The sequence below is a fragment of the Platalea leucorodia genome (genome assembly GCF_965183815.1).
Source record: "Platalea leucorodia genome assembly, chromosome: 9".
NCBI lineage: Eukaryota > Metazoa > Chordata > Aves > Pelecaniformes > Threskiornithidae > Platalea > Platalea leucorodia.
The window spans coordinates 35,921,366-35,944,967 of NC_138831.1; the positions used below are offsets into that span (position 1 = coordinate 35,921,366).

At 39.4% G+C, this 23,602-nt stretch overlaps 1 protein-coding gene across 2 annotated transcripts in view; it reads left to right on the forward strand.

Moving 5' to 3' along the window:
- The window catches only part of ALDH1A2 (aldehyde dehydrogenase 1 family member A2), a gene marked incomplete at its 5' end in the record, with an annotated part of 55,164 nt that extends 32,325 nt beyond the window's left edge, over positions 1-22,839 (forward strand). Inside the window, 9 exons of one of the 2 annotated variants that reach the window (XM_082322781.1) lie at positions 8-69; positions 2,821-2,949; positions 3,082-3,195; positions 12,052-12,154; positions 15,084-15,268; positions 16,016-16,180; positions 16,631-16,788; positions 17,593-17,667; positions 22,362-22,839. In XM_082322781.1, the coding sequence (XP_082178907.1) occupies positions 8-69; positions 2,821-2,949; positions 3,082-3,195; positions 12,052-12,154; positions 15,084-15,268; positions 16,016-16,180; positions 16,631-16,788; positions 17,593-17,667; positions 22,362-22,434 (1,064 nt within the window). In that variant the 3' untranslated portion in view covers positions 22,435-22,839. The remainder of the gene's footprint in view (positions 1-7; positions 70-2,820; positions 2,950-3,081; positions 3,196-12,051; positions 12,155-15,083; positions 15,269-16,015; positions 16,181-16,630; positions 16,789-17,592; positions 17,668-22,361) is intronic. The other variant, XM_082322782.1, reaches the window with a different exon arrangement.
- Between the last annotated feature and the right edge of the window lie 763 nt (positions 22,840-23,602).

Below are 23,602 nucleotides of genomic sequence, written 5' to 3' on the forward strand. Positions count from 1 at the left end.
GTTTCAGATGGAGATTATTTTACGTTTACAAGACACGAACCCATCGGAGTGTGTGGACAGATCATCCCTGTGAGTATCTCTACTAGCACTTTCTATTTATTTTCATTTGAACCAGCTCTCTTTAAAGACACATAAAACATGGTCCTCAGCTATGTGTGTTTTCCATTACGAAAAAAGCTGAGCTCATATTGTTGACATATCTTTAACAGCCTCCCTGCAAATGCTTATTTGAACATGCTAATAGGGTTTAGGCTCTGTTATTAGGAGTTAAGTTCTCAAGTCATAGAATTCTCATGATTAAAACAAGCAAAGCAAAACACAGTGTTAATATGCTGTCAGTGGTTATGGATGTTCACACAACTTATGGAAAATTGATGCTTTGCTGTGGTAGTCTTTTTATTTATTTAGTTTTTACTGTGATTTAACAGGCTCCTCAGTTCCTGGGAGAATGTGATTCATTTTAATTCCATTCTTTCCTGCTATTTCTTTTACAAGGCTGGAGGAGAAAAGGAAACTCCAGGAGACATATCATTACAATTAACATTGTGTAGCTAATAAAAGACATGAAATGTTTGTTTTATTTGTTATGAGAGAGAAACACAGCATTTCATCAAATCTAATACTCCCCCTACACCCCAAAATATATCCGTAATATACTCTTGCTGAACACTGCATGGGAATTACACTGAGAAGCTAACGTTTTCAGAAGAACCAGTTAACCGGCTTTGGCAGAAATTTCAATGGGAGGCTCACATATAGCTATTACAATATTGTGTGGAAGCTTTTTTCCTTGTCAAAGCACTGGGGAACTAATCAGGACATTCTCTGAAATTTTTGTTGATGTTGTTTTTTATTTTGTTCATGTTAACCACAAAGCCACTAAACAGCAACATGCAGCAATTCCATTAAAGGAGGAGCAGCCAGAAAAGATTACTTTAACAATGTTAAGCCCTTTTTCCTATTTATATTTGTTGTTATTTCATGTCTTTGTTAAAGGGTGGCTATTGTGTTTGGCACTCCATAGAAACTCAGAGAAACATGCAAACGACTCAGAGAATCTGTGGCTACACCCGTCCTGCAAACACCTACGCACTCGCCTAACTTGCCTCACGAGTGGTCCTTATGAATGAATGATTCCATAGCTCTGTCCCCATTCTTCAGCCAAGCTCATGGATAAGCATTTGCAAAATGACAACCCCAACATCTAACCCCAAAGTTGCTGGACATCTCTTAGGCTTGTCTCATTGAGCTTAACTGATGAATCTGTTGAAGAAACTTGGCCACAGGCTGAAGATCAAGCCAAAAGCAGGATTTTTTTAGTTTAGATTTGTAGAACTCTCTGTTCAGGGTACACAGCCATGTACCTTACTTGTTCGTTCTTCCTCCAAGTTTGTCCTCCAAAACTTCAACATGGCTGTCATACGCATCTATTCTACCACTACTGCTAATCTGTTACATATTTCCTCCGCAGCTACTAGGCACAGAGTACAGCCCCTGGGCCGCTGCATGCACTTAGCCATTACACTAGCAAATATGTTATTACAAAAATAAAATTAAACAGCAAGCCTAACACTAAACTCCTCATCCTCTTTCACATCCTAGCTTCCATCAAAACATATGCTCTTTGGCAGCTTTGTAGCATAAACAGGGCTATATACTACCCTATAAAAACTCGTCAGAGCTCTCCTTGCAATACCATTAGAAGTGCAGGCTGTCAGCACACTGTTGGCCCTATAGCTCCCCTCCCAGGTTTATATACTGGAGATGGAATTAAAACATCACTTTGTCTCCAGAGTTTATAAACAACTGAGGGAGTAAAAAATTGGGTGTTCGGTGAAGGAAAGACAGTTGTGTATTTTTTCAAGCTAGCCAGGGGCTAGAGAGATGTCCGTGAGAGTGGCAGCTGATATGCATCAGGCAGTAACATGTTCTGGCCAGTGGCTGACTCTTTGTGACTGATATTTTCTTTTTTCTTTCCAAAAGAGATTATTATATGCATTTATAAGAGTGATTGTGCAAACGCAGTTATTTTATTACTCTGGCATTTCCACTGAAATCAGCAGGACTGTGCACTTAACCTGTTAGTATCAGGCCTTGATGCAGAAAGGCTTGTTACTCTTAGCTTTATCCACAACTCGTTTGTGCATCAAACTAATAACATTCACTACATCTTCTGTTGCAGTTAAATGAAGTTGAAATTAATGATGATACAAACTTTTACATCACCAAACAATGTTTCTCAACCTGTTTTTTACTGTTCTTTTAACATCTTCCGTATAAATTGCTCAGTAAGAAGTTTTCAAGAAAATGAAATGCTTTGACCGAGCATTGACATTTATGGGTTTTTTTATTGTAATCCCATCAATTAGGGATTATATAATTTTGAGTATAAATTTTATATCTTAGGATGTATTCATGGATAGGAAATTTACATCCAAAAATGCTTCAGCATGAACAAACAGTTCTTTCCAAATGTATAAGAAGCAAGAACTATTTGTCATGGGGGAATTAAAAGTGCCAATTGCAAAACAGTAAATGAAATAAAAAGTTGTGACTAAAAAAATTAACAGATAACAGAAGATTCTTTTATGAAGACTGCGGGTGGGGGCTGTATTTCTTTGAACAGAAGAGAAAGAACTAAAAGGTCACTGTTGTCGCTTTCTTAATGGCAGTAATTAAAAAAAAAATCCTTGCTTTGTGCTGGGAAAGATTTATGTTGAGGATCAGCCTGAGAAATAAGTGAGGTAGCAGCTTGACATCTTGCAAACAAAACACCACTGCAATATTTTTCCATCTATCAACTTTTATTTTTTCCTGCAGTGGAACTTCCCCCTGCTGATGTTTGCATGGAAGATTGCTCCAGCTCTGTGCTGTGGCAATACAGTAGTTATTAAACCAGCAGAACAAACACCACTCAGCGCTCTCTATATGGGAGCCCTCATCAAGGAGGTAAGAATAATTGACAGGAATAATGTCTCTGTCTCTCCTTGTGGGGAAGGAACTACCAGCACATGCCTGGTTTAACGTGCTCTGTCAGTTCTCATAAATCATGCTTCCTTTCATTCACTCCTATTTTGGCAGGCTGGCTTTCCACCAGGAGTTGTCAATATTTTGCCAGGATTTGGTCCAATTGTTGGTGCAGCCATAGCATCTCACGTTGGCATTGATAAAATTGCTTTTACTGGATCCACTGAGGTAAGAGGATTCACGGATATGTTAGTGTAAAATGTGACTAACTACTTAAGGAGATAGTATTAAGTCCTCGTGCTACATTTCTCACTGTCACTGAGTAAAAGAGCTACGTCTAAATAACAGTGGTCTGTCCTTCCCAGCTAACTTATGTACTGCAGTACTTCCAAAGCAGAAATGGCTCCTTTCCTCTGGCCCCTGCTGTGCTCTGCACCTCAGCACAGGAGATATGCCTGGAAAAATATTGCTGGGATTTCCTGTGGGCTTATGAGGATGTGAATCACATGCAAGTAGGCAGAACATCCCATGTATATCACAGCACACACAAATGCTGCTTTAGCATCCATAATTTTGTGTATCTTGGCGTACTTGGGGAAAAGGGGAGAGGAAGGGCGCAAATTGGGGCAAATGTACTTCAACGTTGATGCTGCATTCCAGTATACTGAGGATGAGGAAGAGGTCTAAAAACGAAGGAGTGCAGGGAGAAAAGGAGATTGTCCAAGGTGTCTGTTCCCAACATGAAAAGAAGCTGGCCAGAAGATGAAGGGAGTCAGTTGTCTCCTGCACGCCAAAATGTCTTGCTATGAGTCACTGATGCAGGTGTTACAGAGGAGGTTCAGTCTGAAGACGAAGGCTGTAATCTACATAAAGAGTAACGAATCCTTCAAAACTCAGATCGTGTCTTGCTCTCAAATATGTGCAAAGCCGGCTGTTATCAGGGTTGGGGTGGGGATGATAGAGGTACTCCAGACTGAAGTCACAGGAGAAGGGGCCTTATCTCATCGTCTGAAGGCAGACAGAAAGGAATCTCAGTGGGAGTTTCAGGGCTGGTTATATTTAGAGAGTGCTAAACCCGGCCCTTTTCAATTCAAAATCTGACAAACTATTGTATGGAGGGAGCTAAACCCCAGGGATCCAGCCTCTCTTTGATATGTTTGACTCCCACTCGTGGCAGTGGGAGGCTTTATGCATCCCAGGGATACTGCTCTTCCAGTGAGTCAATTTGTTTTTGATTTGACTTGATAAATTCACTGACCGAGCAGCCCTAATAGATATGTGTGGGTATCTCCCTGGTGGGCCCAGGGATCGCAGAGACCAGCTCAATTATTTCAAATAAATTATTCTGGTGGAATTATCCTGTAATCGAGTTTGGAAGTCACCATACACGAGCCTAAATTACCAGTAAAGTGTAGCTGCAGTCGTATGCCTAATTTGCACACACACGGTTGTTTTGCAATTACTATATGCCTGTACACAAATTTTTTTATGGCAATTTTAGATTATAATATACACAGGTTACATTCTAAGTCAATGGCAACATCAGATTTCAGATTATTCTGTGGAATTACTCTAGTCATTACATCTCCTGTAACCAATTTATATTAGCATCCTGGAATATTGAAAACTTTAATATGAGCTGATTACCCCCCATAAATTAAGTTGAAACAATTGTTTTCATAAAGATATGTGGTCTCTGTTTAAGATAAATATTCTATTATACAGGATGTTGCACTGTTTGGAGGAGGAAAAATACAGATGGGTTAGGTTTCAAAGTTGTCTTTTGTAGCCAAAATAAATTTTTATTGTAGTTCCAGACAGCTTTAGTTTTAATAGGCGTTTAAACTCAAAAGCTGTGGGTTTTATACTAACTCAGTGCCTGCCTTTAAAAGCCTTACTAATAGGAAGTGAAAAGCATTACAGAGATGAAAAAGCAATTCTCTAAGAACCTAAAGCAAGAACAGATGGAACGTTTTAATGCAGAGTTAGCGTAAACTATTCCATATTGTTTCTGATTTCCTGTAACACTGAATTTTTGTAACAGCAAGTCAACATTGTAACATTTTAAACACAATGCTGTGATATGAGCTGTACTATAGTGTCTTTGACTTCTCCAAAACAGATTTCAATTTCTAATGAAATAATAATGGAAATATTTTGTCTCTCTGGTCTTGTCTGAGGCATGTCAATTGTACACTCCAGTGATGTGGATTTCCAATAGCCATCAGATATATAAATGCCATGACATTAACTTCCATTCCCCCATTTCATCCACGTGCTAGTTAAGGCAGATAATACTTTCAACTTGAACAAGTTAATGATAAAACCTAACAGTACAAAAGCAAAGATCTTCAAGTTTAGATGTCCAAAGCACAGGTTTTTCTCAAGTTTTCACCATGAGGTTCTTTTGGAAAAAAATATAAATTCTTTACCTTTGAAGCATATACTTATGGCTAATGAAAACTCCCCATTTGCCTGTAAAAATCACAAAAATCAGGCTATTATTATCTATTTCCTGCAAAGTTTTTTTAAAAGCAGAAAACAGGCTGCTCTTCCTACAAAAAAATCTAATGCTAATGTTTTCCAAAATTTGTAGAACCCAATCCATAGAAATATGAGCCAAAAGGCCAAGTTCATGACCTTAACTCAGTAAAGCCTGACATAGCCACACCAAAGATCCATCCAGCCTAGCACCTTATCTTGCAACATGACCAGTAACAGATGCTTATAGGAGAAGAGAGCATGTGTAGAGTGATCCTTTCCTTGCTGTAGCCTCACAGCTTCTGGTAATCAACAATTTAAAGACTTTCTGAGCCCGAAGGTGCATGTGGACAATTGTATTTAATAGCAACCAATGGCCTTGTCATCCATGCGTTGGTCCAGGACCTCTTGAAACTCCGGAGGCCTCAAGCCCATTCCTATGCAATGCCAACACATAAATGACTTCTCATTTATGATACTGATTTCTCATTTATGATACTGATTTCTAATTTATGATGCTGGTCCAGTTTGCACTATTTCTTTTCTGTTTCTTAGATTCTCTAGTGCTTCGAAAATTAAGTACTAGTTTTTACTTTTCACACACTGCCCCCCAAATAATATGTGAAAAATCATAAAAAGCTCTTTTTCTGTGGTACCATCACTGTTTGATTCCACTTCTCTCCCTCTTTCCTTCTGACCCCTCCTTTTATGGGTTAGCTCACGCACATTAAGAGCAGTCTGCCAGCTCTTTCATCCCTTTTACCCTGCCTGCTTCTTATGAAACACCCTCCCATGGATCACCTCCTCTCCCAGCCCCCTAGTGCATGGCTCTCCAAACTCTTCCCTCTACAGCTCACTACGAAGGGTTCTGCAGACACCCGGCAGGCTATGAATTTCACTTTGACAACTGTCACACCGAAAGAAAGAAAATCATACCAACTATGAAAGCAAGCCTAAAAATATTGTGCCCTCTTAGATTCCAGCAGCTTTCTTGGCTTCTCTGCTTGCTTTGGTTCATACTCTTCAGCAGCTTGTTTGGTATGGGCATTTTAACAAAAGTGTTTATTTTTACTGTGTTGTTTTTAGTGAACCAGGGCTAATCCATGATCCTCCTAAATTACGGCAATCTCCTCTCAGGCTTCACTGACACATTTTTTCCTCATCTTCCACAATCAGATGAAACTTAAACTGCCAAAACCAATCTTTCTTCCAGCCAATATGACCATGTCAACACTTGCTCCTATCCCTTTCCTACCTTCCCTTGAAAGCCCATAATCAATTTAAATATCTCATTACATTTTACAGTATTCTCCTTGATCTTTCTGGTCCCTAGCTGTAGGGTGAAGCTCACTGTCACTCTCCAGGACCTTGGGAGTGGTTCTGTAAAGCTCAGCTATCATCTCCTGCACTCTCCCAGTTGTTCACTACACTTGCCTTTCCCTTTTACTCTGTCCCTCTCTGCCTCAGCTTCTTCACCGTTCCATGTATTCCCGTCTATTTGAGTTCCTTTTAAAAAATTACTGTGTTACACATTTAAAAAAAAATTACACATTTAAGAATATGTGCATTTAAAGCACTGGCTGGATTAAAAATTGTATTTTGCTTGTTGCAAAAGTTTAATGAGTTCTAATAACTTCTGTTCAAAAACAAATGTGTTACCTCCAAATCAGAGTGGCTCACAACTCTCTCCAGTCGTTAAACGCTCTCAAGATGAGAATTACAGATAGCACACAAAACATTTGAAGCCCTGGCCAACAAGAAATGTATCCTAAGTGGCTGGTTTCCACTTTGTTCAAACTATGACCCCTTAAAATGCAGACAGATTAAAGATAGGATTCAGGTCTGTGTTCATGCAGTTCTGTAGAGTAACCCAAATAAATATCCAACAAATTGGTTTGGATGCCTGTGTAAACAAAAGGTCTATAAACAACTGCAATAAACCCCAGCAAAAGAGTCTGCATTTTGCTTGGCAGAATGTTTTCTTTATGCACTTAGATTAACAAACCATGATCTCATCATTAGTCAACAAGATACTAGAGAGACCATCAAAGCAAACTACAGGAGAGTCAAGATTGATTCATGCCAAACAAATGTTTGTAGCTAACAGCTGTATTACCACTGATCCTAATTTACTCAGCAGGATTCTCCTTTCATTTCCGAAGTGAGATGAATGTCACAATGCATGATGTAGACATAATGTCTACCTACTGCACAAGCAATGAGTTGTGTCAGCTCTCCTGGATCACACAATCTCTTGCTGGTTTTGGATATCATGAAGAATTACATCCTGGCATTTTCTACTTTAGCAACAAGAATCCTAGAGGTGATTTGACCTGTTCTGAGAAGTCTGTTAGCTTACCATGCTACGCACGTGCCCTGTTCAATATAAGGAGGATTTAGGGAGGTTACATTATCATTCATTCCTGCTTCTGCTGAATCTTTTTGATCATATCTTGGACAGCTTGTGCCTCCTGAATGAAAAGTAGCCGTTTCCCTTTTCCTTCCTTGGTGTTTTTGGTAGAATTTAGGGAGCTGTCCTTGGACAACTGTTGTGCCTCTTGCCTATAGGATACATGTCAAAAGGATTTGCCTTCTTAAAACTGAAACAAATAGGGTGGTGTATCAGTCCTGTCAAAGTTAACACGAGTTTAGTCTTGCACTTCCATGGGGCTAGGATTTAACCCAAGGAACAAACAAGCCATTTATAGCTTAGGATTCTCTCCAGGAATTTCTGTTTGGGATTGCCTTTTTACTTGTGCTGCACTATTCACTATGCTCTTTTCAGGGCTGCTCCTCACACAGGGCATTGCACAGGCAAATAAAGCTGCTCTTCTTCATGTCAATATTTCAAAATTCACTTGTCTTTGCTGGAGACACACCCTGAACATGCCATGCAGTCCTAAAATGTTTCTCAGAAAGATTTTGCATACAGTCTGGAATTAAAAAAAAAATCAGACAGACTAAGTAAGCAGCAGCATGGGTTTGACAGTTTTGCCAAAACACTGACATCCACTGCCTCAATAGCTGGAGAGAGAAAACTGCAATTCCAGAAAACATAGAAAATTTCTGTCTGATGATACCATCTTCCCAAAACTTAATCAATCTCTTGTAACTTAAAACACTTACTGTTCTTCAGATATTCTCTCAATATCCCAAGAAAGGTATAAGAGCAAAGATGGGCAACCCAGTTACTTAAAATGCCTAACTGAAGATGACTGTCTCCTCTGTCCGTTTTTGCACTGTTCCTGGAATCTTTTAATCTACATAGCTTCCTGTGCAGTCTTACCTTCACAGTCTTGTCTGTGGCAGTGTGCAAAAAAATTACCTGCTGTTCAGCTAGACTGCTGTTGCCCTACGTTCACGTGTTCCCTAATGACTTAATGTGTATCTGCAATCAAAGGAAGGTTCAGAGCAGAGGAGAGGCCAGACATTCTGATGGAGCTGTAGAGGAACTATCAGAAACCCTGGAGGTTTGCTTCTGACTCGTGAAACTTCCAGTGCTTTAACAGTAACAGGCAAACCCATCCATACCATTTAGAAACATTGATTTCTGTCTGCAAACAGAAAATTAAGGGACCATGAAAGGCAACAGACTTTTTTGAATTTCTGCACTAAGTATTTAAAATGTGACCGCATAAGGCTTCTCTTGAAAGAGACATTAAACTTCCCAACACAGAAAGCATAAATAAGCAACAATCAAATGTTTTATATCACGATACACTCTCAATGCCTAACGTCATACAGTTCACAGTCCAGAAACAGACCCTTCCAGGACTATTCTTCAAATAGCTTTTTTGCACAGGGGTGCCGCAAAATGCTTCTTTAATCTTTTTTGTTGTTGTTGTTCTGAATAACAAATTGTTTTCTTTGAGATGGGCCAAATTACATCTGCCTCGCCCTCCATGCAGCTTACAAGGTTATGGTACTTCACAAGCTATCCAGGGATACTCCTGATATCAATCTTGAAGCCTATTCAAAACAAGGATGGGGAGTCAGGGCTTTCTCTGCCAACATTCCTGCTGAATAATCGCACAGCTCCATTATCTGTGGGGGAGTCCTCTCTTCCAGTGTTCCCTCGCAAGGCTGTACTGCCTATTGGGAGCTCGCAGAGAATAGCTGAGAGACACCACAGGAAGCATGTACTGAAAGACCATACGGATTGCAACGCTATCACTTATCCCTTTCATGCTGTCTTTCTCCATAAAGAGAGGGTCAGTCACAAAAGGCTGCCTTTGTCACTAAATAATCACAGCGCTGGTGCCTTCCCTAAGACTTTTCTCAACCTGTAAGTGCATAGGGCACAATAGGAGCACGGTGGACAAAAATGCTGAGCAGCGTGAGCCCTACCATCCTGATGTCTACACTGATTTCTAACGGGAGGGACACAGTGAAGCTGTCTGTTAAATTTATACTTGGAAACAGGACAACCACCTCCCTGTATTAACAATACTCTGGATCATACTTTTCCAAATTAACACCATCATCTCCAAGCCCTTTGGACTTTAATATTTGTCATATACATAATATTTGGACTTGCATACTTGCCAATCATTTGTTTGCATAAAACCCTTTCAAAATCTTTACTTGCATGGACAAAAGAGTTTTGACATTAAAGTGGTAGAATGGAAGGCGGAAAGATGGTGGGCTGGACACATTGCTCCGGCTTCCTGTGTCTGTTCTGCTCTCTGTGGATTTTTGAGGCGAAATAGGTGGTTGTTGTTCTTTGAGAGAGGGAGGTTCAAGGCAATAAGGGTGTGAATGGCATTGGCTGGCACTGGCTATAAACACAGCACTCTCACTGGTTTCCAGTGTACATTTTCAGCAAAGTGCGAGAGACTGGAATTTCCAGATGACGTGTTCGATGTATGTGGTGGGGGTGGAGGGCAGAAAGGGTCCTTCTTTTTCATGTTCACCTCTGGCTGTCAGTCAAACATAGCAATAAAATCAGCTCCAATTAAGGGAATATGTAAGGAATTTCATGATAATGTCAACACTCCATTCCATCAATACAGGGGTAAAGCAGCTAATTTTAAATTTCCTTTTTTTTTTTTTTTTTTTTTAAAAATAACCTCAGTCACACTTGACTGTGGTATCACCAGATAAACAGTTAATCAGAAAGGTACACGAAGTGGTTGACAATTCCTTCATTATCCTGTGGGGGTTTTGCTTTGTTTTTTCTGTGGGGGCCCTGGTTTCTGTTTCATTTGCTTTCTGATTACTCCAGTGCTGACTTAACTTTCTCCAGCAGACTGCCTTCAGTTCTCTAAGAGGTTCAGCTTCTCATCCATTAACCCTTTACTGCAGGGAATCTCACTCACCTGACCTTAGAAATAGAAAACAGCTAGAGAGACCAGAGTACTACATGGAGAAAAAAGTCCAGCTCTGGACTCACTCCCATCTCACTTCACATGTAACTTTCTGTGTGACCTTAAAACATGCCCCAGTTAAAAGAAAGCACTTACCAAGGTTCTCAAGCTTCAATAGATACTTTTAATCCTGTGTTTTACCATGTAGGGGCCTAAATCTACCTGTGATTACTTCCTTAGCTGCAAAATGGGCATAGTTACACTGCAACAGTATAAAATCCAATCTATTTTGGATTCATTGATCCAGGGAGGGGATAATTTACAGGGAGCATAGCTGCCACTCCAACTGTACTGATGTGGAAACACATCAAACCTGTAGCTGTCAGATTGCTACTCCATTTAATCTACCTTCATGTTCCTTGGCAAGATCTGCAATTTGTGGCTGCTCCAGCCACAGGGCTACATTCTGCGCCAGCTGACCCCACAATCTACAAAGACATTTTGGAGGTGCTTTTGACCTCCTCAACGCATAGTAAGATTATCTGTGGTGCAGCTGAGGGCAAGTTCTGGGATGATGCTTTTGCAACTTCTTGTCCCACTTGGTATTCTGCTATGTGCTGTTAATCTTGCAGAAAAGGCTGATGATTTCATTAGAATTTGACATATTCTGGATCATGATTTCAGGGTCAAATTAGTTAAACCTTTGGCACTGAAAACTGTATTTTGAGGAGAACCCATGCCATCCTACAAACAGGCTGGCTAGCAGTTTAGTAACTATAAATAGTAAAAGTGAAATAAATTCTAAAAGCAGTGATAGCTACCATTGGACTATATACAGAAGTATGATAGCAGTTATTACTAATGGATAGTAATAAGATTAATACATGCTTAACACATACTCAGATCTATTTTTTTCCACTAAAAATTATACAACTAAACCTCTTAATAATAGTATCTGAAACCTTGTGAACATGCCACTAGTTTGGATGGAAGTAATTCTAGTTACACCAATTTCAGGTTTTTAATTCAGCCCTCCTAAAGCACCCTAAAAGAAAGCCCCAGGCTGTTTTAGCATAGATACAAACGGGTGAAGGGTACAAACACTTAGTGCTGTGCCTTATCCCCTCTCAATTTCTAGAAAAAAAACTGGAAAGCTGTCCACTGCTGATGAGAATCTGTTTGGATTGAAGAACCTGCTGGATTATTTAAAGCTCTGTTCCAGTGATAGCCAACATTGGCTGTTAAAGTGAACTGTATGACTACATTCCCTGTAAAATGTGTCTCCATTTCCTTTCAGGTTGGGAAGCTGATCCAAGAAGCAGCTGGAAGGAGTAATTTGAAGAGAGTTACACTGGAGCTGGGTGGGAAAAGCCCAAACATTATTTTTGCAGATGCTGATTGTAAGTCAGCACTTCCATATTTTTCTTAAAAACATGTTTGTGTGGTGTCTTTTTTTTTTTTTTTTCATTTTAGGGCATATCTTTCCTACAAAGTGAAATGGACCAATATAGCTGTATCTAATTGCACTTTTTAATCTTACAGAAGCAGCCTAAGGTGTGATATTTTTTATAAAAAGACAAGATTTGAACCCACAGATTCATAGACAACAAGAAAGCAGAAAAAAGTTATAACCGAGCATATAGAAACGGTGTTACTCACAGTCATGGTCCTATACACATTTGTCATCCTAAACTCTGCAGAAAGGTGGTTTAGTGCTTTAAATATGGAAATTCTGTGATTTTTCTTGCTTCATGACAAATATAAAAAGGGAGAGCCTTAATTTACCCTTGAGTTGTGGATCTAGTCAGTGCAGTATTCCTTTGTTAGGCTGTGTTGATAGTAGATATAAATGGAGATAATTCAAATTTTAAAATTTTCACAGTTGAAGAATTGTGTATTGAAATATCCTCATTGCCACTGTCAGCAGGGAGCTGAAGATTTTGGCAGCTGGATGATGTTGTGCAACTGAGATTTTTGGCACCTGAGAAGGTACAGGACAGCTGTTTAGGATAGGATAAAAACACAAACTGGAAGTTTCTGCTTAAATGATCGGCAATGAAATAGTTAAAAATGTTGATGTCTAAATTGTCAGCAGGAGGTTTTGAAGTTAACACCCCATTAAGATGAATGGGACAGTTCACACCTTGCTTTGAGCTATTGTTTCAGGCTGTGTGCAGGCACACTGTACTCAATGCATTTTCTGGGAACTTTGTAACCCCAAATAAATAGACATATGAGGATTTGGTCTTTTAATTTAAAAGGGGAAAGTGAATAGAAAAATGATTCTGAATAGCATGAATTACAAGAGTTGGTTACAATCCTATATCCATTTTCAAAACTTACCAATGTCTGAAAGACAAGGGAAAGCTTAAGAACTTTCAGCTTGTCTACATAGAAATGTTTTACCAAGTTGGGAGTCTAAATTACAGCCACAGTCATCCAGGTAAGCTAAAAAGGATCCTGCCAACTGGAGACAGATGCAGATGTTACAGCCTTCTACCCCGGTTACTCATTGGTATCTCCCACCAGAAATCCCCACATCTCAAATGTCCCTAACCTACTAATGCAGACGGGATCACCTGAACGCTTCTAGTAGAGTAATATATGCTGGGGGCAGGTCTGTGTTATGGCCTTCCACAGAGGAAGGACAAATGCTCCTAGCTGCCACACAGAGCTGTAGGTTATTTGTGACTTGCTGTATCTGCCAAATAAGGTTGAGGACCTGGGGAGAAGTTGCAGGCAACAGGGGAATAACAGGGCACAGAGGAGAGCACAGTCTTCTTCAGGACTGTCTGTTCCACAGTATATCATACTAAATCTCTCTGGTCTTCCCGTAATTACAGCCACCAGCACTTAACCTGAGATTCAGACTTCAAAGCTCTGATTATTTAAGAACAGCAGACAATTTGCTCACCATTCCAAAGGAGCTGTTTGTTCTGTTTGAGGAACACCGTGTGCCAAGTTGAGTGCACCAAAAAAACAGAGAAGAATGGTTAGAGCCCCTTATGGTGAAAAACTGTGTTCACAATAGAGGAAGAAATATCAGTTAATCAGTTCTATCCACTAGTGTTTTCAATCTCCATGGAGCTGCCTGGGAAAATTTGAATGTGGTCCAGAGAACACCCCATATAATTTTTTTTCAAGACCACACTGAGGGCAGAATAAGACATTTCTGTTAGATGGAGTTGTCTAGGATGTGCTGAAAGTAAACCACTGTTGCTTTGTTTCTTCCATGAAATATTGTACTTTAAGCAATGTTCCAAAGTGCTACAGCTGATAACAGAGGTATTACAGTGCTGCAGGGCATCACCGTTTAGGGATGATTTCAATATTCTTGTCTAGTCAGCTATTACACCCAATGGGAGAATTTAGCTCTGAATGTCTAAATATGACTGGATCCTCTCTCCTGCTTGGATAGTGGATGTGTTAGTTGTACCTCCAAGGAAGTTAGAGTAGAAATCAAGAGTTGATTGTTCTATAATTGACCTATATTTTTAAAGCCTTATCCAGTCACCTGTATAGGCCAAGATGTTTCTGTGTTGCAGAAAAATAATCTGGCTTTTTGGGAAGGACAGGTCTTACTATTATCAAAGTCAAATTCTCTCAAGTACTTGGCTGACTGTAATTCTCACATATGCAGTACTAAACCAAGTGCAAACTTGAGATCACAGACAAATTTTCCCCTCCTCTACTGACCCCAGTTAGACAGACTTCTGTAATGTGGGGCACAATCAGCTTCCTAGGGTCTCTTAAGAGTTTTAGTTGATAAATTACATGTTGATAAATTACATGTTGTCACCAATAAGACATTGGTGAAATTGTTCTTGCATACCCTACTCCTATAGACTGCTAAAGCACTGTCTTGATTTAATTTTTGCAGTGGGGTATTAAGCAATATTTTGTGGCTTGTGTCACAAGATGGCATGTGGAATTTATTACCTATGGACCCTTCTTCACCTAGACAATGCCTAAAGTCCCAAGCGGTCCCTTGCAATCTAGTGTTTCTGAAACAGTTGTAATGCTCCCAATATCCTTCCAGTATAGCTGTGTCCAGGGTGGAAGAAATGGGGAAAAAAATAAACTTTAGACATGCTTAAAAACTCCATATTTTCACAGGGATTATGACACAAAATGAAATTAATCATCTTCATTTATGACCCAACACAACAATAGTATGTTTTGATTTGGTCACTGTTCTGCTGTTTTTTTTAAGCAAACCCTACTTCTGCTTTGAAGTTTTGGTGGCACTATGTAATACACATAAGACTGGTGCAATAGCAGATGTGTCAATGATGTTTCAGAGCAACATATGCTGTCTTGGTTTTCTAGTGGACTATGCTGTGGAACAAGCTCACCAAGGGGTCTTCTTCAATCAAGGTCAATGCTGCACTGCAGGCTCACGGATTTATGTGGAAGAATCAATCTATGAAGAGTTTGTTAGAAGAAGCGTAGAACGTGCAAAGAGGAGAGTTGTGGGGAGTCCTTTTGACCCAACTACAGAACAAGGTCCACAGGTAAAGGAATAGTGCTTCAGCTCTACAGCCCAGAAGGTGCCTGGAAGCATTTAAACTCTACTAGGACAGAGGTCAGTCAGTGCATATTCACTCACTGTCCAGGGTAGCTGACATGATAACCGTCTTACAGATTAAAATTGTAGCGGAGCAGATAATCTGTGCAGCTCAGAGGTGTTTCTTGTTAAGTAAGAACTCTCATCTTAAATATCAATAAGTTTGCCTCCCAGCTTTAACAGGAAGATTCTGATCTTCAGCCTCCAAGATACAGCTGTAACCTGTGGGAAGCTCTCAAAAGTCTCTGTGGGCACTTACTTTCAAGAATTGTCTACAACCGTAGCTGTGCTTGTAGACCACTAGAGAGCCAGGAATTCTAAGGAAAAGATGGGCAGAATTAGAAATAGGTCTTTAGAAAATGTTCCTGCCACTAATAACCAGCTGGGCTTGTACCATTTTCAGGAAGTTAACCTGGGACAAAAAATAACAATCATCTGCTCTGTTTGTGCTTATAAACCAGATTGCTTAGCAAGAATGTGAGTTAAGCCACATACAAAAGGGGACACATCCTTAAGACGACTGAGCCCTAGGTTACAGTCAGCAGCTGTTTGTAGATCTTTGGCATCTCCAGCTCAAAGAGTAATAAATATAAGCATGAGTCTACTCACTGGGACATGACTTGCCTAAAAAACTACTTTGACTTGATTGTCTGGTGCACAATCTGCAAGTCAAACGGCTTCTTCTCTCTTTCAGATTGATAAAAAACAATACAACAAGATCTTGGAACTGATTCAAAGCGGCATTACTGAAGGAGCAAAACTTGAATGTGGGGGTAAAGGGCTAGGAAGAAAGGGCTTCTTCATTGAACCTACGGTGTTTTCCAATGTAACAGATGACATGCGGATTGCCAAGGAGGAGGTATTCACACACACGGGCAAGATCATTTTAGAATGCCCTAAACATGATTTTTTTCCTTTTGTTTACTTTCTGAGACAAAAGCTTTAGGAAGAAAATCACTGCTATATTAAAAAAAAAAAAAAAAAAAGAGAGTAAAATCTTTTCAGAACTCCTTATGCACACAGCAACTGCTGACATCAGTTGGGTAAAGAAGCTCAGTTTTTGTCATTGGCTCTAAAGTCTCAGACCTCAAAGAACAGATAAGGGAAGAATGGATGAGTTCCACTGAGGCAACTGCTTTGGGAAATTCATGCAGTTTTACAGACAGCTGTTATCACTATTAAATGTTGCTGTGGGAATTTGTAAAGAGTGCAACAGGAGAGAGAAGACAATTAAAAATGCAGAATAAAACCAGAATAAAATGCCTCTGAGTGGGCTGGTTTATTAATTAATGATTAATTCTTGTTGCAGATTTTTGGGCCTGTTCAAGAAATACTGAGATTTAAAACCATGGATGAAGTTATAGAGAGAGCCAACAATTCTGATTTTGGGCTGGTAGCTGCTGTCTTTACAAATGACATAAACAAGGCCCTGACAGTCTCTTCAGCAATGCAGGCTGGGACAGTATGGTAAGGCAGAAGTTATCACACTCCTGCTCTTGGAGATAAAGAGTTTGACTCACTATCATTATGGCACCTCAGTTTTGCACCCTTTGTCTGAAAAATGTTTATCTAGACCATCCTAGTGGTGAATTACTAACCAAGATATGGAACAGCTGTAGGGAGGTGTTGTGACTCTGCTCACTGCGGGTGAATGCTATTGAAAACTGGAAAGCGCCTTGCTTCCCGTTAGCATGGCAGCCACGGTGCTGAATGGCATTACTGAAAACAAACAAAGCAGTATAAATGATCCTTTCTGTGCAGCAGGGGAATCCTGAGAGGTTTCTGCTAAAGGCACAAAGAATCGTACTTTCTACAACATTAAGGAACTGAGGGGTCACCTCTTCCCTCTAGTCCTTAGGAATAGGTAATGCTACTTCTAGAATTTAATAGCTTGAAATCTGGTATGCCAAGCCTGGGTAAATTAAAGATCCATGAGAAATCAGGGGAGAAAAAAGACAAACTCAAATCTAATAGCTCTGTGTCATAAACTGGCACTGAGGTTTGTCAGCAGATTAACAGTTCATTACTGAAGCTGCGTCCAAGTGTTTGGTGCCCTCCTCCAGCCCTCACAGGCCACATCCCATTCTCCTTACAAGTAAGGAGCAGAATATTTTTGTGGCATAAATCCCTCATTTCTTTTTAACATGAGACAAGTTTGTTATTACTAAGAGGTATACAGTGTCCTTAGCTCCACAAGTTTCAGCCTCTCCCTGAGTTGTCCAAAGGTCTCTCTGACAGCGCAGTTGGACTTAATGCCTCTTCCTGTTACAGGATAAATTGCTACAATGCCTTAAATGCCCAAAGTCCTTTCGGAGGATTCAAGATGTCTGGCAATGGGAGAGAGATGTAAGTATTACACTGCTGTCTTCTAAACTGTTTTCAGCTCTACAACTTAAGATTTAGTGAATCCTTCCATGCAAATTAAGATCAGGAAATATTCCCATCTGAGGATCAGAGCATAATATAAGATGACTGAGAATCACTGCCAGTTCTAAATGCAATTGATTTACGTGGTAAGACCCTTTTCTTTTTTTTTTTTCTTTTTTTTTTCTTTTTTTTTTTTTGACATAGCAGAATAAGTTACTGGAACTCCCTTATTCTGAAAGGAACTGAAAATTTCTGAGTATTTTTCTGAACTTGTAACCTGTGTTTTCTGAGACTTTTTCTTAGCCATATTAACCAGCACTTTTGCAGAAAAATATTCTTTTTGGCACTGCTGTGTGCTTGTTGACTGGTTTGGTGTACTTGTTTCAGAGCTGTTTTGCCATATATTTTGCCTCTCTTGCTATTTTTTTCTTTCTTTACTTTCTCCTACATTTATTAATATAGGTGCATCTGAATTTTATTAAAATGTTGTCTTTCTCTTCCAGATTTGTAAACAATGTTAAATGAAATCAGGCCTAGAGAAGGACAGACAAATGTGCTGACATCCCTTTCAAAAAAATCACCTTCCATTACAAAGCTTTCTGTCTTTTCTTATTCCATTTACAACTAAGTGTCAAATATTTTGAAATGGAGCTCCATGCTCAAATACTGTCCCATATACCTAATTTAAAGTCTTACCAGTTTTTAATTCTCATTACAATCACAAGGAAGTTTAGCAATTGCATCAGCCCCAGATTGGTTAGGCATACAAAGGATTCAATTAATTTCTGTGCAGGAGGCATGTACACCAGATATGTCTCACCTAAGCTTTCAAAATAGCTTATGGCTAATGGCAAACTCAGCAGTAAAACTAAAGTAAGGTCAAACTCTTTAAAACTTTAAATATGTTGAAGTATACAACTTGATCTATAAAATAAGCTCTATGTAGTCTGAAATATTTTCCCTCATTAGGGAGTACTTTGAATAACACATTCATACTACTCTCCACATTCATGAGTTATGAGGTGATCTCACATTGGCATAAATATGTCAGCTCATCTAACTCTTATCATTGTGAAAATATTCTAAAACTATTAAGCTCGATAGAGCACATGAGTAACTTGACACCCAAGAGTGACCCCATTGACTTCAGGGAGGTTAACTGTGCAAGCCAAATATTCACATATTGATATCATAGAGTTTTTGAAAGGGGGGGAAAACCAGGCAGCACCCCATCTCCCATAGAAAAATCTATGGTAGTTGTACACTTGATTCCCATCTACAGCTTTGAAAATATTCATCATAAACAATAAATGTTTGGAATGGCAATAATCTCTATCTCACAAAGATGCCTGAAAATCTACTTATGAGTAATTATTCTACTCCTTTCAGAACGTCTTTGATCAGATATCACCTTCTAATTCACCTCCTCCACCCTGCATTAATATCTGCCTACTTTTTATTAAAATGCCACAGTTTCTTAGATCCCTGTTTTTAAGGGATACATTTTACAGCATAAATAATGTTGAGTCAGGCAATTAAAGAACAAAAAGAAAAGAAGAGAAAGTGTCCATACATAGGTGTGTCATTGCTAAGCTAATACTATGTTACAGCCAGATCATAATTGTGCCACTGTGCTGTCCGTGTTAGCACCGTATTATCTGGGACTTGTTTTGTTCCTGCATTTAAATTCACGTATTTTTATCACACACGGGGAAAAAAAGGAACACAGAAAGCTGAGATCTGCTATACTCATTTTACACTCCCACAAAATGCAGCAGGGTATGTGCATACCAGTAGAGAACCAGAACTCATGTACATAATACAGCTGATTTCTGTTTACATTAAGGCTACTTACAATATTCTTGCATTCTTAAAGGAGCCTGAAAGAGGGATTTTTTTACATTCACACTTCTTTAAAGCTTCTTATTACTACCTGAGTGGTATAAAATTTAACTCCTCTAACTAAAAATCAGGTGACTCATCCCAGATAGCCACATGTGGCCGTTTTATATCAGACAGAGTCCCTCAAAATTCTGGTCTCTGTCTAAATGTCTGCAAGGGAAGGAGGTGCCATTCTACTTCAGAACTATCTTTTAATGTCATAGGAATTAGTATTGTCTGGATAGCTCTGAGATACAGCAGTACATAGTTGCATTCCCCAAAAGAAGTGCAGGCAGAACGGCTTGGAGTTATCATTCTTTTCCTTATCTTTTTTCTCTTGGACTGAAGGAGGGAAGAGAATATGTAATATTTCTTTTTGAAGAGCAATTTGTTCCCCTTCCCTCACACCTACACAACCCAGGGATAGCATCATGCAAACTTGACCCGTGGGCTCCTTCCTTTTCACAGACACAACCCTTGTTCTCACCCTGATACCAAACTGCAATCCAAGACGACCCAAAGTGGCCATAGAACAGGATGTTATTGCTCCCTACTTCCCTCTATTAGGCTGTGGGAACAAGTGAGCCCTTTAACTGAACACATACTGACTCTTCTGCTCTGAATGGGTGGAATGACCCATCCTCCTATTCAGCAAGAGCAACTTTTTAACTTTTGAAAAATACTTGCCTTAGAATTCATCACATTTGTACACTTCCAAACTTTCAGCCAGAAAACAAATGCGTAAGGCCCTGAAGCCTTGAGCTGAAGAAACAGACAATAAATATATCTAATTTTGTTTGCCAGACCAAGATAAGAAACCAGCTGGCAGTTGGAACATACATAAAGGCGGTGGATACTCTGTTGGCTAGGTTATCTATTGACTTTTCAGAATGTGTGCAACAGGTGTCTGGAGCCAAGCCACAGCCCTACTGAATCAAGCAGAAACTTTCACACTGAGAGACTTACTAGCATTAGTTATTGGGCTCCATGCGGCTCCCGGTGACAGCTTCCACTGAGACATAAGGGAATGGTTCTGTGGCTCATCCGAGTCTGATAAATAGCTAAAGTTTTTGGTCATTCTTTGGAGACAAATCTACCACTTTCTACGGAAAGCTGGGGGTGGGGAATCAATGGGAACCTTTCACATGTCAAAAAATCTTTACTAATATATTTTCTTGCATGTACTTAGACTCTGGTACATCTTAAAATGCCTACTGAATCATCAGTCTGAGTTAAATATCAGCCACTATATCACATGTAAGGCTAACTAAGCGAACAGGCACATCAGAAAGTTTTCGAAACTACAGGTGGAGTGAAATGGGCTGGTAAATACTGATATTTCTGCCCAAATGAATTAACTTTCCAAGGAAGGTTACAGGAGTTCCTCCCCAATGTTATATTTTGTGTAAAATTTACAGTGCAGAGGTAAATACAAAGTAGGCTTTGCAACACCGTGGGCATACAGAGGGGTATAATTGCTTTGAACAGTGGCCCCTCACTCCATTCTGAAAGCAACGCTTATTAGAAGGAGGTTCTGAGGAATTCCCCTGAAATATTCTTTATGGTGCAGTTGGCATTAAATTCTACACAGAAGGATCCAGAGGGAAGGCAGTGTTAAATAGTAAACATGCTAACATGATATGCATGTCAGCACTTTTTAGATTTTAATATAAGTAAGGGAGCAGTATTGTGTGTGCTTTAGGGGTGGGGATAAGAATTTAAGCAAGAAACAAATGTCTGTAAGAGCTTGTACAAAAGAATCCTCATATGAGTTCATATAGAAGAGATACTCTACTTCCAGACTTGGACTGTACCTGTTTTGAGGTGGGGACATTGTTTGCTTTGCATACACAGCATCGAGCAGACATATTAGAACTTAACTAATGACTTGACTAGAACACACTTCTCTATTACTCAAAATATGCACAGCAAATGCAAATACCTATACTTCAGAGAAGACAGGCATAACTCCCAAGAAGCCATGCAATATCCACTCTAAACCTCAGCAAAGTTGCCTAAGAGATGAGCCAGGCCAGAGCTGACTACAACAAAATCTACACAGCATTCAGAAACACACATTTCTTAAGCATAATTTATCGAAAGCAGAACATGTTCCCCTCAGAGACATATGTCAGATGACTGGGACCTAGTAAGGGGCTAGCTTCTAGCAGTATAGAGGATCTACGTCAGATGCTTTGCCAGGACTAAAAGAGGTCTTCTACATCAATCTAGTGGAAATATGAGCAAGCTGAACGCTCTTTCAAAGTACGTGCAAATGCTGGTTCTGCTGCCGGATATTTTGTCAGCGAAAAAAGATCAGTGGGTTAGGAGTCAAGTTCATCTTTACCCAGGGTTGTGAGTAGTTCATTTTCCGTAATACTCAGTTTGGACCTTCTCTTTCTTGAGTGCAAATATAAGCAGTAATTTCACTAGCCAGTGGGGTAGGTCTTGGTGTTTGGACATTTTGAAGGTCTGTAAAGGACAGAGGACATCAATCCACTCCCAACAGTTCCATCAACGGACAGTGAGCATTTCTGGGTTTAATGTCATTCTGTATCTTCTTATCAAATGCTGGAGCCATCCATTGTTCTTTTGACCTAAACTGAAACTTCATCTTCAGGTTTTCTGAAAGATGGCATGAAAGGAAAACCTGTACAAAATCATAGTACAACAGAAACCTATGCTGAGAATTTTAGGTTATATCTTAACTTTATCAAGGAATCACTTTGCAGGTTTTTGCGTGATAAAGAATTAATGTCTGGTGTAAGCTGATGCTGCAATTTGTTTTTTAGGGGTGAATGTGGATTGAGAGAATATTCTGAAGTTAAAACTGTGACAATAAAGATCCCTCAGAAGAACTCCTAAAATGACTAAGGACCGCGTGCAGAAGAGCACATGATGCCACCCTCTCTATTCCTTATGGAGACCAGCACTCAGGAATAAAAAGTGTTACACAATATATATTTAAGAAATTAAGTTGCAACATATATACTGGGCACATAACTGCATATGTAATGCAAACCAACTCTGCATGTTTTCATAAAACTCTCCTGAGAATCGTTACTTCTTTATAAAACAAATCATAATGAGATAAAATTGCTATTGGGCATCATTTAATAACGGTTCTAGCTATAAAACTGTTAAATGCAAATGCATGCACACACATATTTATCTCTTCTTTAAATAAACAAAATAAGTCTTACTGCTTTCAGGTTGCCTTCTCAAACAGACCTGCCTTGTACTGACATTCTATTTCAATCAGGGCTTTACAAGCCAGATTTTACCCAAAATGCTAGCAATGAACAACATAAAGCAGTATCATTGATGTTCTTAAAAAATGAAAGACTCTGAATAGTAACAAGCCAAAAACTGGTATATTGGCAACTTTCCAATTAGCATGCTCATATGAAGAGGTCAAACTGGGGAGGGAATCAAACCATTAGATGGACAATGAAATCCAAATACTTATCAGTGAGATTTGGCTTTCATGACCCACAGCGATTTGGTTTTCAATGCTTATTTTCATAATTATTTTATGTCTTGCTACAAGCAAAAATCCTCCCTCACTTACAGGAACTTGAAAGGTTTTACCTGCCTGCCAAAAGAGCATGGCCAGACAGGGTGGGAGAGTGCTAAGGAGAACAGGAACAGATCCCAAGGCTTCACAGAATATTTCAGCTTTCACTGCTTGTCTAGTTTTGTTGTTGTTGTTATTGTTGTTGTTTTCACCTTTTTTCTTTTTTTAAACAAGTATATGCACACGCAGACTCCATTTATTTGTCTGCTATTAAACTGCCTGTGATTACACTGGGAATTATTAAGTATTCGTTACAGCAGGAAGAACCCAGCAAAAGCCCACCTGACAAGAAGTAAGCTTGACTTGATTTTCTTACTAAATGATGGCTTGCCATCCTCACCATGCTTGTGAGCCTCAGGTGAGCTTACTGGCTGGTACTGACTTTTCAATTATGTCTGTTCTTTTTTTTGCTGAGGACAAAAATATGAGCAAGTTCTTTTAGAAGTGAGGTGTTTA